This window comes from Anguilla anguilla, chromosome 8, assembly GCF_013347855.1.
Source record: "Anguilla anguilla isolate fAngAng1 chromosome 8, fAngAng1.pri, whole genome shotgun sequence".
NCBI classification, from domain to species: domain Eukaryota; kingdom Metazoa; phylum Chordata; class Actinopteri; order Anguilliformes; family Anguillidae; genus Anguilla; species Anguilla anguilla.
This window is the reverse complement of record NC_049208.1, coordinates 51,929,325-51,944,270: the sequence shown is the minus strand read 5'-3', so window position 1 is coordinate 51,944,270 and position 14,946 is coordinate 51,929,325. Positions and strand designations below refer to the sequence as shown.

General features: G+C 40.8%; 1 protein-coding gene across 2 annotated transcripts; it reads right to left on the bottom strand.

The window, feature by feature from the left end:
- Window positions 1-1,941: 1,941 nt before the first annotated feature.
- On the bottom strand, window positions 1,942-14,562 carry LOC118234299 (cytosolic non-specific dipeptidase-like). Of its 2 annotated transcripts, none has more exons than XM_035430739.1 (12): window positions 14,504-14,562; window positions 13,928-14,011; window positions 11,222-11,365; window positions 10,517-10,679; window positions 9,639-9,727; window positions 8,421-8,621; window positions 7,796-7,880; window positions 7,039-7,199; window positions 5,953-6,117; window positions 4,662-4,803; window positions 3,392-3,539; window positions 1,942-2,354 (listed from the first exon to the last, which is right to left on the bottom strand). In XM_035430739.1, exons 2-12 carry the CDS (start codon window positions 13,985-13,987, stop codon window positions 2,288-2,290), a joined length of 1,425 nt encoding a protein of 474 aa, XP_035286630.1. In that variant the 5' UTR covers window positions 13,988-14,011; window positions 14,504-14,562; the 3' UTR covers window positions 1,942-2,287. The 2 variants fall into 2 exon arrangements, with proteins under 2 accessions (XP_035286630.1, XP_035286629.1); XM_035430738.1 differs by lacking the exon at window positions 14,504-14,562 and adding an exon at window positions 14,238-14,497.
- Window positions 14,563-14,946: the final 384 nt, after the last annotated feature.

The window sequence follows — 14,946 nt, the reverse complement described above, 5'->3', positions numbered from 1 at the left end:
TGGACGTGGTCGATTAAATGTCAGCCATGACAGACTAATAAGCTCACATAAGTAAATGAAGTGGCCTGTTGGGATATTAGGTTTTCCGGTTTCATTAGCTGACGAACGAAACGTATAATAATGGCACTAACATCTTAAGACAGGCAGTCAACAACCTTTTTTCGCCACTATACTACTTTCTGTAAATGAGAAAGATATCTATGAGAATCCTTCAGCGCGTTTAGTGTTTAGGGACCGTCTAAAAAATACAGCGACAAGAAATTTCTAAGATTCAAAATGTCAAAACTTCCGATAAGCGTGAATAAAAACTCTTAAACTTACTCCACAGTCCAAGGATCCTACTGAGACCATACTACAGCTTTTAGGTTTGGAAATTCCACATCTATTTAATGAATTTAAAAAAATAAAAACTATTCAATAGCTTCTCAACTGTGGATGCAAATTTTGTGCAATTATTTCAATTGATCGTTGACACCCATTCATCTATTAACACTACATTACAGGCATTTTTAGCAGATGGTCTTATCCAGAGCGACTTACACAAGTTTTTACATAACATTTACATTACATCCATTTATACAGCTGGATATATACTTAAGCAATGCAGGTCAAGTACCTTACTCAAGGGAATGGTAGCAGTGTCCTACCTGGGAATTTAACCTACAACCTTTAGGTTACAAGACCAGTGCCTTACCCATTATACAACACTGCTGCCCCATTTAACAGATTAACTGAGAAGCAAACAAAAAATGACTCAGAATAGGCCAACCAATTAATTAGCTGTATGTATCATAGATTTAAGACGTCCCAACAATCATGAGAACAAGATTTTGCATTGTGCGTAAAAGCCACAGACAGAATAAATCTGTGCTGGAGAGAAGGACCGCTGACATTTTTTATTTATCACAGGCTGGCTGAACTGCCCCCAGCCTGGAGACAAAAGGTACTGCTTATTAATGCTACCTACGAATGCTTAAATTCGTAATAAAAAATACCATCAGGCCAGTCTGTTCTTTTAATGGCTAGGAGCCACAAAATATATCTGCACTTAGCTTCAAAGGGGGGTACTTGACGATGATATTCGATAAAAAGGAAGGCCCTGTTTTCCCCATTTCTCCTTCGATTGCCATCGGGACAAGATATTTTTTCTCCGTTTCAGGGATGTGGCTGTTCTAATCAGTGTACTTGTTTTCGGTCACCACCATGCGTGTGAAACTGTTCTATGCTCCAAAATGGTCAATAACACCGACACCTCACATTAGAGGCCCCCTACTGGCCAAAAAACAACTATCAGATATGGAAAATTTGACTTAATTTTGGTGAATTTATCTTAAGAAAAAATTCAATAGCTTCGCAAAAGTGAACAGGAGTGCGGTAAAACTTGTGTACCACATCTGAAAAGAAACAAGAATGTGCGCACATTATACTACTTAAAAGTTCTGCTACTACAACAAGCAGCTGAGCAAACACACTGCCTTTGGTTTGAGAGTGATTCAGCCAGTTCAACCAATTCTTTCACATGGAAGTAATGCCTTCCATTTTGTGTGTTTCACATAGCGTAGCGTATTGGTAAAAAAAGAACAATTCATCAATTCAACAAACACACTACTTCAAGCAGTTATCAGTATGTATGCACAGGGGCAGATCTGGGTCATATCCGTATTTTTGTTTTGGATTTAAATGCTTTTCTGTGTCTATTGATCTTGCCTGGTGTAATTCAGCCTGCCAATTATGACCAGAAGGCGGGGTTTGCAATTTTTTTGAGAGTATTTCATTGGTTACAATACACCAGACAAGATCGGCAAAGTGTTGAAAAGTATTTGAATCCAAAACAAATACGTAATTTAACCCAGGTCTGCACAGGGGTCATTCCCATTTAAGGTGAATCACAACTATCTGACAACTAACAGAAAGAAGCGCATTGAAAAAAATACACTGCAATGGTGTTACAATTTCCTTTTTAATCAATATTGGTAGTTTGAATCCCTTTGCATCTGGCTCAACATTGAAAAAGAATGAGAATGGACATTCAACATGGACTGCCTGGAAGAAGACTGGGAAACTCCTGATCAGTTTGTACCTGCTCTGTATATGGCAGTATTCCTACATCAAAGACAGGACACACAATTTTTCAGACATGACTAGATGATTTCACAGAACTTGGTCTAAAAACTCAGAGGAATGAGAACAGAGGTCTGTTGAATTTAATATGCATCAAAAAGCAGTCAGCTACACTTTGACGCCATCTCCTCAGGTGTGCATAGGAGTCCATCCATGCACGATGGCTTTACTCTAGCTGAGAAACTTCATGGAAGTAAGCCCCCAGCATCTTTGTTCCCTGGATGTAGTTAGACCTGAAAAAAAGATCAGACATATTTTCCAAAATGTGAGACTTACTCATTTTCAATATAACTCCAAAAAAAAATTGTAATGCATTTCTTTTTACACTTCAGCTAAATAATTTCTGGAGAGGGGACTATGGCTGAGAAAAGGGAGGTGGCCGCATTTGTCTTCTCAGCAGATGTCCATTGCCGAAACGTGTTCAGAACTCGGTATGGTCAGGATTCGGTCTGAGGCGGAAATACACCTAATGCTCTGTGCGTAGGCCAGTATAGGCTACTGCTGCAGGGTTGAAATTAGCCTCTCGAGCACATGGAGGAGGAACAAACTCATTCCTCCCTCCTTTGTCTTACTTAAGTGCTAACCAGTCATAATCCTTTCAGCCAGGCCTGAAACACCCTCGATTGTCAGGTGGGGGCAAACTGGTATGGTCGAACAGATGGAGATCATACTTTGTCTGTCTCTGACTTTGCAACGTTCCGTGCCTCAACTTCACAACGGTCAAGTGCGAGACCATTGTTCAGATTCCTGGTATGGAAAAAAATTCATCAACCCATATATGGCCACATGGAGGTGTAAATCAGCTGAATTTGACCGGAACACAACTGAGTTAAGAAGGTATGTTACAGCTCAGCCTGTTTCTAATATTTAAGAGACCAGAGTTTTTTTTTTCTGTTGAAGTAGAAACCGTTGAAGTTTTCAGCCACACATAGTTCAGGAGGTAGGAGCGTTTGTCTGGCTGTCGGAGGGTTGCCGGTTCGGTCCCCGCCCTGGGCGTGTCAAAGTGTCCCTGAGCAAGACACCTAACCCCTAGTTGCTCCCAACGAGCTGATTGCCACCTTGCATGGCAGCCTTTCACCGTCGGTGTGTGAGTGTGTGTGCGAATGGGTGAATGAGAGGCATCAATTGTAAAGCGCTTTGGATAAAGGCGCTATATAAATGCAGTCCATTACACTTTCAGCATCGTGGGGATTTGGCGTAGCTATTGAGCGGGAGCCTGTGCTGCTGGTCCAAGAGGACACGCAATAACGGTGAAAAGTGTGGTGTGCACCTGTTCAGCTTCTCGTTCTGCGAGTGCGCGCCGTCGTCACAGGAACCCAAGGGCAGCAGCATGACGTTGCGGCCAGTGGCCTCCTGGAAGGTCAGGGTGACTGGGATGCTCCCTCCCTCCCGGGTCAGGTCCGGCTCCACTCCGAACACTGGCCACAGTCAGGGTAAACAAAAACAGGGGTTCCCACTCATTTTAGGAAATCATTTTCCAGGACTTTTCAAGGACAATTTCCATGACTTAGACTTACAGACATGAAACGTGGACAATGGTAGCCCAAAGCCGGTGGTTGACCGGGGGGGCGCGGGGGGGGGGGGGGGGGGGGGCAATGTGCAAGTAGCATAACCATTCAAAACTTTGTGCTGCCATGTAATCTCAGCAGCTAATGAAAATGAGAAAAGCGGAGAACAATACAGAAAAAATACAGAAAAATATGCAATCTCAGCTCTAAATATACTGTTTAATAGCTTGACTTATAGCCCAGCCTACAATTCTACTTATAGCCCAGGCTGTGCAATCACGATGGAACATGGGTGCTTATAAAATGAGTTCAATGCATACGTTGGTCTCTTGGAATGCGCGTGGGTTAGCATGAGCAACAGCTTGGCATGACCGCATCTCCACTTCCTCCCTACTGTTACCACCCCAGCATTCCTTTCACATGCAATCACTTAACAATAGTTATAGCATGATTTTGTTCTCATATGGACGTTAGCTGCAGGAACCTCACAACTTCTGTTATGGTTCTGGGTTAGCATAAGTTAACTTACATTTAGCACTGCAGTTAGCTTTAGCATATGATCAGCATTTTGCAGTGCTTTTGCTGAATTAAATGTCAAAAGTGGCATTGTTTTTCCATTCAAGATTCGGGAAAATGTATCCCTTTAAATCGTTACAGTAATTGCCCATGCCTTGTAAAACAGAATTATGTTTAAAAAAAAAAAAAAGTTTTTAAATAAAGTTTTGATAAAAGAAACGGCAATGGAATGGGAACTCCAGGCTAACTCACATTTCCCATCTACGCGCACGGGTTGGGACGAGCGATTACACGCACTTCATCTCGGCACGGACCGCCCATTTCAGTTAACGTCAGTTAGCGACTGGGCAAGCGAGGAATGTGCCTTATCTCACACGCATCTCAGTATCCGGGCGTGGTGAAAAGCGCTTCAAGTACTTCAAGTTCGGGATGCGGCGCAAGGTCCCTCCCACGGATTTAAACGGAGGGCAGCCTGTGCGTGACTGTCGGCAGATCGGTGCATACAAACAGCCCTACCTGTCTTCATGGCCTTTCTCCCAGCCATGTAATGGGGGTGGTTGAAGTCGGACACCCAAGCCTTCGCCCCATGGCCCATGTAGACCTTCAGCTTATTGGGGCTCTCCCGCTCAGAAAATTTACCCTGCAGGTGGCTTATCACCTTACAGAGGGGGGGGAAGAGACGAGAAAAGAAAACAGAAATGACAAAATGCAGAAAAAAATGTACACATAAAACTTGACCATTTGGTTTTATCAAATAGGTTCTCCTGCCTGCTGTACTCCGATGGTATGTAAAACACTGAATTGCACTCTCCCACATATTGTACTTACTCAAATTATAATTTAAGAGTCCATCCATCCATCCATCCATCCATTATCTATACCCGTTTATCCTGAGCAGGGTCGCGGGGGGTGCTGGAGCCTATCCCAGCATGCATTGGGCGATAATTTAATTGTAACTCATTTAATCTCCAGTACATGTCCCCCATGATAAGTTATCACTTAAATACACCTCAAAGAAATCCTGATTAGAACATATACAATGAATATATCACATAGGTGTTGAACTTGTATTTTTATACATTTCCCCCAACCCATTCAATCTCACAAAAGGACTGAATGTCTTCATTCAAGCTTTACATTAAGATGACAAATTTCTATTAAGTATAGGTGAGAAAACTCCAAAGTGGATAGATAGATAGATAGATAGATAGATAGATAGCTATATAAATAGATGGACCATGCCATCCTTCCACTATAGGAACTATAAAATAAAATAAAGAAATTAAGAAAACCGTAGTACTGAAACAATATGGTACCAGCTGCTATGCTGCAAATAAAATTAGTGAACTAATATTTGTGTAACCAGCTCCATTAGTAAAATTACTGTTTAATGTAATTGTCCTCAGCCCTAAAATGAATCCTATCATTTATCGAAATGATCTGACATCATTAGTATCCTTGACGTTTACTGATGAACAGAAGCTGAGAAATCCCTCTACCTGACCCTTTTTCTTTTCACACAAATAGGCCTATCCGCAATTATCCGCAATTAATTATTTATATATTAAATCAAAAGATAAGCCATAACCAAGAGCTCAATCAAATCTCCCTTATAAAGAAATTTAGAAGGACCAGCGATACCCACTCAGTGGAAGAATCATGTAGTATCATTTTGGCAGAGAAGCAGTTGCAATACTATGGGTACAGCAGACGAGAAAACTTTGAACTTAAATAAATATTCTTGCTTATAAGGCTGGACCATCTACATGGACCATCTCAAATTACACAGTCTACTGGTAAGCCATACCAACTTCTCCACGACCTTGGGGTCCATGTCCGGCACCAGGCGGATGGAGAACTTGCCGATAACTTTGCGGGGGATGACTGTTTTGGCCCCCCCTTCTGAGAAGGCCCCCTCGATGCCATGGAGAGAAAGAGACGGGTACCTCCAGCGGTGCATCAGGATTTGTTCCTATAGGAAGAGGGGTAAATGTTTATTTTGAGGGACGGAATTATATTGTCGCAAGACAAGGGCTGTAGCCTCACAACTTGGCACAGGTGCTTGCTGTGCCCATTACATGTATGTGTACAAGCTCATCACTTTTTCTTTACCTTATTCATTGTATAACTTTATTACTGGATTTTATTTGCACAATCTGCTGGTTGTCATCACACAGCAAAGACTTTGACAATCTTTATTATAATAATAATTTAAAAAAAAATAAATAAAAAATAATAATAATATAACAATTACAATTATTAATATAACAATAATCCTAACATAAATACAGTAGGGTTTCAGCACTTTGTAATAAATTAACAACAACACAAAAAATAATCAATGAGGGCAGAAAACTTTCTCTAGACACTGTGCGGGTCTCCATCAGAAGTGCTCAATTACACGAAATACTTCCCAATATCTCCATCCTGAAGTGAACTCAACGGACGGACCATCAGAGAAGAAAGAAGGACGGACGAAAAGGCAAACCTCACTGCCCATCTTCCGCCGTGGTCTGAAGACTCATCTCTTCAGGCTACACCTGGACTAACTGCCACCACTCTGCGAATCATTTCACTTAAAATCCCCCCTTTCATGCCACTCATGTTACTTGTACCTCCATTCCAGCACTTATAGTAATTTGTATTTTGGCCCTAGTACTGTAGCTTCTTCTTCCCCCTAGTTTGACCTGGCGTACGTTAGGTCAGAATAATGTTCACTGCGTGAACTGAACTGTGTTCTTGGCTATGAATAGCCGTACGGAAATGAGTACCGCACCTTGCCAAACCTGTGTTTTGTAGTCGTTCCAATGACCATGATACAGTTTTTTCGTACGTCACTTTGGATAAAAGCGTCAGCTGAATAAATGCAATGCGAATGTCATTCAAGCCGCACCTTGCTGGGGTGGAGCAGTTTGCTGGCCCCCACGTCCCGGCAGTACTCCTCCATGTCGAAGTCGATCTTCTCATAGAGCTTCAGCTCCTCCTCAGTCACGGGGGCCACGGCATCGTACATCCCCGGGACCTGGATTCTGCCTTTTTTATCCACCAGCGACCCTGCGCAGAAAAGTTCAAAACAACCGCCCAAATTCACACACGCTTCACCACCATCTGATCTCACGGAATTCAGCGGTAATGGGCTTTGCAATGAATTATGGGAGCTTGAGGCAAGGGGAAACACCTAAATCACAGCATACATCCACGTTTCGCTTTTAAAAGACAAGACCTTCTTTTTGACACAAGGATTGATTTTTAAAAAAAACCCTGCATACGTATAGATAATTGGTTCTGACAATGGTTTTTGGCAATGTCTGACCGAGAGAATGAATGCCCATGGGCGTATATTTTTTTGAGCTTTTCCCCATACAGAAACCCCGGAGTACAACACACACAACACAAGATTACATTACAAACATTTTCGAGAGTAACATGTCTACAATTTAAGAGTGCCATCTTGTCTATCTGGACACACATCCACGCTTGACAGCACTCACAAGAATGAGAAAATTACTCCTGACGTTTGCGTTGTACTCCAAAAACAGGACACACTCCGTAAGTATAAACGTAAAATATAAATTCAACACAAGTTCACCTGAAGCAACATCTCTCGGAGGACGTGCAACAGGTCTGCCCTCCGCAGCTCTGCGACTTACCCATCAGTGCAATGAGGTCAGTCATTGCTTCATGCACCGAGCCCCCGAACACGCCAGAGTGGAGGTCTTTCTCGGAGCACTCCATCTGCGGACAATGTGACACGGTCCACGTCAAAAACGAATAAAAGTCATAGGCAGGATCACAAAAAAAAAAAAAAACATTTGCGTACTTGATGAAGAATGGAGGGCATTTAAACGTTCGCTCAAAAGGAGTGAGTAACAAGCGTGAATCCGCAATAGCTGCGACCGCACACGCGCATGCATCCGTGTGTGCATGCATCCACGCACACACACTCACACAAACACGTGACCTCTTCTTTGGCTCATGACCAACCTTTCCACTAATTCTTGTGCAAATCTGTGAATCCATTCGGGAGTCTTTTGCGCCTTTTTGTGATAGGCCACGCCCATCGCCACGCCCCCTCTTGGTCAATCGGCCTGAAAGTTACTCAGCTCTACCTTCGGTCATGACCAACCTCCATGCCAAATTTCCTGGGGTGAAAACTGCGGCCGCAACGGGGTGGGACAGTTTTGTGGACCAACCGACCAACCAACCGACCAACCGACCGACCGACCGACAGACAGAGCTATAGAGCTGCGGTTGCAGCTAAAAAGGGGACCTTGCCTCAATGAAGAAGTAGCAGATGCCTCTGAGGCCGTATGTGATGCAGGGTTTGGTCTTTCCCAGCCAATAGTTGTCCGAAATGCAGACATAATCCACGCCCTTGAAGAAGGAGTCTTTCCTGGCAAACACCAGGTCATCCAGCCCCTCCGAGCCAGACTCTTCCATTCCCTCGAAGCAGAACTTAATGTTGATTGGCAGTTCCTGTTTCAAAATGTAGACAGGACAAAACAAGGTGTCAACCTTCCAAAGAACGACCCTCAATATGAATCCTCTTTTTAAAGACGCACTCTTAAGTATTATATATTATGAAGACATTATGAATAACTGCTAAGCTGAAACACATTATTTTTTCCCCACAATGCTGTTCTCTAACCGAGTTGCGCTGTCATTGTGCCAGGGGGAGTACACTTCTAGTGCAGTTGGTGCAGGCAGAGTTTTTCCACAGTGAGTTAGGGAATAACCTGGAACCTGAAAGCATCTTTACTTGGGCGACATTAGGCTAATTATGCACCGCCTCATCCAGCTCCTGTTGCGCTAGCGTGGTCAGACCACACGGTCAGCATTCGGTTCCTGTTTGTGGGGCTCGTCACTGCACTAGCGACCATCCTTTCGGAGAAACGCAACAACTTGGGAGTCTGTTCATCTGATTTGTTCCCTGGTTCAAACACAACTTTATAAATACTAGAGTTGATCAAAAATAATTTGTATTACATTCATCAGTATATTTATTGGATGTTGTCATTTTATTCCAGGTTTACTTAATCTGGTGTTCATTCGGTATGTAACCATCACTGCTCAGACCACATTTGTAATGAAATTTGAAACTGTGATGAAAGAGAAGTTCTTCCTTTTAGGTCAGTCCGCTGGGAATTGGTGAGCAAATGCCTTGGTTTGTTTCTGATAGGTTACATTGCCCTTGCAGAAAATGACACTGTACAATGCTTACTGTAGACCGTCAAATTTCCTTCTATGTCAACCTTAAAGGAAAAGCCAACATAAAATAGCATATCTATATATATTATATATATAGTGCAGTCCTTAAATATTTGGACACAATTTTTGTGGAGTCAAATCAGTAAAAAAAAAAAAAAAAAAAAAAAAGGCCCAAGGCTACTTGGGGGGTCGATCATAACATTCCAAGTAACAAAACAGAAATACAAAGATTATCATTTCTTGTGTGAGTCCCCGTTACAACCTTATTAGTTTTATGCCTGGTACCTGGTTTATCTTCTGAAAAGCCTCGATGCAGTTGAACCAGGCGAGCACCGGACCCTTGTCATCAGTGGAGCCTCGTCCGTACATCTTCCCTGCGACAGACCAGCCGAAACGAAAAGCAGACAACTTTCAAAATGGCGAGCGTGAACGGCACTGAAGGGCTCAAGTCGTTAGTCAAAAAATACATGCAAACCGAAGGACCTCATTCACTGACATGTAAATATAAATTTCATTTAAAATGACAAGGCTTGAACCACCCAAATTGCTGCCAGCAGCTATATTATATATATTTATATATATATATATATATATATATATATATATATATATTTGTTACATATTAATTTACTTTTTCCTTTTCTTTTTCTGATTCATTTTATTAAATGAATTGTATAAATGGCTGTACCCTTGATTCCTTGCTTTATTTTTTTTTAAGTCCACATGCATGCATAACGGTATATACAAGAGGGGATTTGATATACAAATCATAGTACAAATTTGTTTTACATCTACCCCTATAATATTATAGGTGTATGTGGGTATAAGAGGATGTAGTGGTGAGATCACGGGATCTAAAATTTTTTGTCTAATCTAGAAGACAGTCGTAGGTTACATAAAATATATTTTGTCACAGGTGGTGCTTTGTGTGTCATTTTCTTTTTGTTTTTTCTTTCTTATTGCAGTCATTATTTTATTTTCTTTTTCTTTCTTTGACTACAAAAGCCACTGTGTGTTGTTCAATTTCAAGCGTTATGGTCAATGTCCAAAAAAGAATTATGTGGAAAAAAAAAATCAAAACAATCTAAAACAATCCTTCAATCCACTTTATCCAAGTTCGATGACCACAGCGACACCGATATTTGTACGCAAATTGTAATTACCGTCCTTCTCCACCAGGGTGAAGGGCTCGGAATCCCAACCATCCTCGACGGCGGCTGGCTGTACATCCAGGTGCCCGTAGATGCACACGGTTTTTTTTCTCGGGTCCGAACCGAGTTGTCCCAGGACAATCGGCGGCAGTGGGATTTCTTCTCCACTTGGAAGCTAAAACCAAAAAGTGAAAAAAAAAGGAGAAAATAGGACACAGCCAATAAAACAGGAAGCAGTGGGAACGATGAACTCAAGACTTCTTAAGCCAGTCACTTGATCAGAACTTCCCCAAAAAATGTTTTAGGGTAAGAGTTAAGGGGGGGGGGGGGGGGGGGGTTAGGGTGGGTGACGTGGCTGGGGAGGGGCAGTTGCTGAAAAAAGGAAGCTGAAATTTACTTTTTTTTTGGGACATCTCCGGTCAAAGGCTACCATCAGTACGCTAGCCTTTTCAATAAATAATAGGGATCATCAACGTTAATATGCTGAATTACGCTTTACCAACTATAGTATATTGCATATGATGGGTAGTAATTTCTACCAACAAAAATTTTTTATGGTGTATAGTCAGAATAATGTAATGAAATCTCAGTTATTGGTGTTGAATTGCGGTCATATAAACATAGGAACCATTTTGAATCTGGGACACCATTACCGTCCCCTGGTTGAAGGGAAGAGTGAAATAAAACACTCCTAAATGGTGCCACCTGCAATCTCACCTTTTGTTTGCCGATGTCCACTAGCTCCACCGTCCCTCCCAGTTTCTCGATGTCCTTGGCGGCCATTTCCATCATCTTCTTGATCTCCCCTCTCTTCTCCGGCCAAGCCGAGACACTCTGCACAGCGACCCATTGCGCCAAACGCTGTGGGAAGACCAGGCCGCCAGAGGCATAAACACAACGTTCCTGTGAACGGGTGGCAGTGTAGTATAATGGCTAAGGAGTTGGTCTTGTAACCTAAAGGTCATCGGTTCGAATCCCCGGGAGGACACCGCCATTGTACCTTTGAGCGAGGTACTTAACCTGCATTGCTTCAGTATATATCCATCTGTATAACTGGATACAATGTAAGTCGCTCTGGATAAGATAGAAACATTCCTCCGGTGGTACTGTTTTAGCAAATAGCTGCTGCGCATTTCACGAACATGCTTGAAAGAATAATTAACCAACTTCCTGAATAAATATTAAAGTTAAAATTACAAATTAAATGGCTAACTGCAGTGTTCTGGGCTGGAAACTAGTTGTAAAAGTGGAATAATCACCCAGAAGCCAAGCACAAAACCTGAGCTAGCCTTCCGTACAAGACATGAGCTACATGCTCCCACATTATCAAAAATATTTAGGACACAAACTACAAACACTTTACTCTTCACTTTTCACTTTCGCATACTGAACTATACTACAGTATTAACGTCGAAGCTAACATCAGTTGTACTAAACTTATCGTAGAATTGGAAAAACTGCAAAGAAACATAAATAGCCTACATGCGACACTTAATAGCTGAATTTCAGCAAATGTAAGCCTGTGTTTGATTAAGTTAATTATGGTCCAATTTCTCAGCCATTTTCTCCAACTGAAGAGTCCATCACTTGTCCTGACACCAAGATTTAGGAGCAGTATATGCAGATGATGGCAGATTATTCTTTGCTCTAGTATTTTAATTTAAAATAGCACAGGTTAGGTCAGAGAAATGTTCACTGTGTGAACTGGACTTTGTGTTCTTGGCTATAAATAACTGTAAAAAATTGAGTATTGTACCTTATCGTACCTGTGTTTTGTAGTTGTTCCAATGACCTTTGGTATGCACTTTTGTACGTCGCTTTGGATAAAAGCTTCTGCCAAATAAATGTAATGTAATGTACATTTAAGAAAATTCACTCAAGTTGAAGTAAAAGCAGCCCATATACAAATCGCAAATGTCCACATTAAATTTTAAAAATTCAATTCAATTGAGCTCTATAGTGCCACTCAATGTGTAAATCGGGCCAATTAATGATTGTCCTCAAGATGGAGTTATCAACAGGCACATCAATTTTCATCACTTCATGTCAAACCATTTGGGACCTGTAAAAAGCAACACCCACATGCAAATTCATTGGCTTCCTGCGGGCACAAAATTAAGTGTATTTGTTTAAAGGGTAAGCATCACATAACAGTACCCCCCAAAGGCCAATTAATTTTAGTCTAGAGGATTTTCATTAAATTAAGCTGATATTTCAGGACAGAGCTTGAAGACTACTGTTCTAGTTTCTTTGGTTTAAATTAGGCTATCATTACAAATAAATTACTAAAATGTTGCAACCATGTTCCTCATTTCTGTAAACGGTTACAGTTCCCTTCGGCTACCAAGTAGTTGAATCAGCAGATGAAAGTAATAAAGATCAGAGGAAAAAGTAATAAGCCCGGCGGAAGGCTAAATGGATTCCGCCCTTTGGGCTTGAACAACTTAAAAATAATTTTGGGCACGTTTGCGGGCAAACCGGCCTATCCACAAAATTACATTCCAGTCATTTGGCAGACACTCTTATCCAAAGTGAGGAAAATTAAGTTCATTGGAACAACTACAACACACAGGTTCGATAAGGTACAATACTCATTTTGTAGTTATTCATGGCCTTGGAAAAATTAATTAAATGGAATTTAAAAAGCTAAAGAATGCATAACCTAGGACAGTGTTATGTTGGTCTTTGCCAAACAATAAAATTGCAATAGAAGGTAGATAAGTGCTAAGGTAGCCGCCTAAGGAAAAACACGGTAATTTGGTGAGGTATTTAGTTAAATTTGTGATCTTTCACGATCACATGTTGTCATTTATTAATTGTTGTGGTTGTGTGTTAATTTATGTGTTGACTTTTCACTGTTGCAGCGTTCTGTTATGTGAACTGCGGCACTAAATAAGTTCCATGCTTTCAAAGATTGAATAATTTAAAACTAAAAACCACATTTAAATTGAAATCATATTTCTGTATCCACTTCTCATAAATAATAATAAATAAAAAAAACAACACCGGTGGGTTGGTGTGAATAGAAAATCAAGTCTACTTCCAAAACTCACTATAGGTGGCCAACGAAAAAGCCTTAATTATGACTTTGCGTCATACTATGTAATGTAGGTACGATGGTCAAATCTGCACAAAATTAGTTACTGTACTACTCAAAGGTAAATGGGAAAGAAGTTTGATTAATAAGTAACTCAATATTTTCATGCTCAGATTTACATTACTATGGAATTACCCACGTATAACATGTTCTACATTTCAGTAGTTCATTGATGACACCTTCCTAAATAGTTAGGCTAATTACGCTCAAAGTGCATAAAGTCGCAGACTTAATAAAAAAGGAATGACTGTGCAATATATATTAATGGGAAACCTGAAACAATTAAAACAAGCCTCGTTCCTTCACTTTGCATTTCAATTCATTACCTCAACGTAGGTCTCCTGGTGTTCGTCCAAATACTTAAACAAAGCTGGAAGGTACGACATCTCGATCACTTCGCCAGGTTACCTCTGTCACAAAGCAAAGTTAACGTGCCAGTTAAAGACCAACAGAAAGTAATCTTTCCTTCAAGTGAGCTTGGAACTCGTCTCCGCCCATGATGAAGTCAGCAAGTCTGTAAAGTCCATTGACGGAGATAAATGGCAAACTTTACAGTCTACAAGCAGATTACGAAATACCAAGATTTAATAATTAACTACAACCCCATAAAAGACAAAGTGCAGACAAATTAATTACCCTCAAATTGTAATAACGTGATGCAATTAATGTTTCACTTGAACTGTAGGAATATTTCCATAAGTTACTCAGAAGCCCGAAAACATCTTTGAAGCCATTTCGCTATTTCGCATTATTACACTATCGAGAGGGCGCTAACGGGTGAGAAAGAACGTGAACATAAAAAAATTCGCCCTATAATTGCGCCAATTATGGCTGTATACGAAACTGCATAGCGGATTTCAGGAGTATGGAATTTGTAGACAGGTACGCCAATAAAAACCTACGGGGAGCACGTCGAACCAGGAAGTGTAAATGTTGGGCTCAACAAGCATGCTCAGTTGCGTCCTTGGTCACATGCCTAATCACATGTCTTTTCTTTCTTTTTGGCTTTCCGGTCAATGGGTTTTCCTTATTCAGCAAATATCAAGTACAGAGGCGTTCGAAGTTACAATAACCAATATTATACAGAAGAAAAACAGCCAGGAGAGAATATAGACAAATGTATTAAAAAAGATTCAATGCATTTTCAATGCACAAATTCATCGTCTTAATAGTCTTTTAGCTTTTGGAGGAATACATTGTTTGATGTATTTTTTGGCTTTAATTTCAAATATAGTGAATTTCGAATGTAGTGGTTTAGAATGATTCAATTTGTATTTGTGAATGTGAAATTTTGACAAAAGAATTATAAAGTTAAGACCATAAAAAATGTTTTCTATTATATTTA

Excerpts from the sequence above, each read along its gene's own strand:
- LOC118234299 (XM_035430739.1), bottom strand. The coding sequence starts at position 13,987 with ATGTCGTACCTTCCAGCTTTGTTTAAGTATTTGGACGAACACCAGGAG. Across the intron at positions 6,118-7,038 it reads AACTGCTCCACCCCAGCAAG|GAACAAATCCTGATGCACCG; the intron begins GTGCGGCTTGAA and ends CTCTTCCTATAG. Across the intron at positions 2,355-3,391 it reads CAGAACGAGAAGCTGAACAG|GTCTAACTACATCCAGGGAA; the intron begins GTGCACACCACA and ends TCTTTTTTTCAG.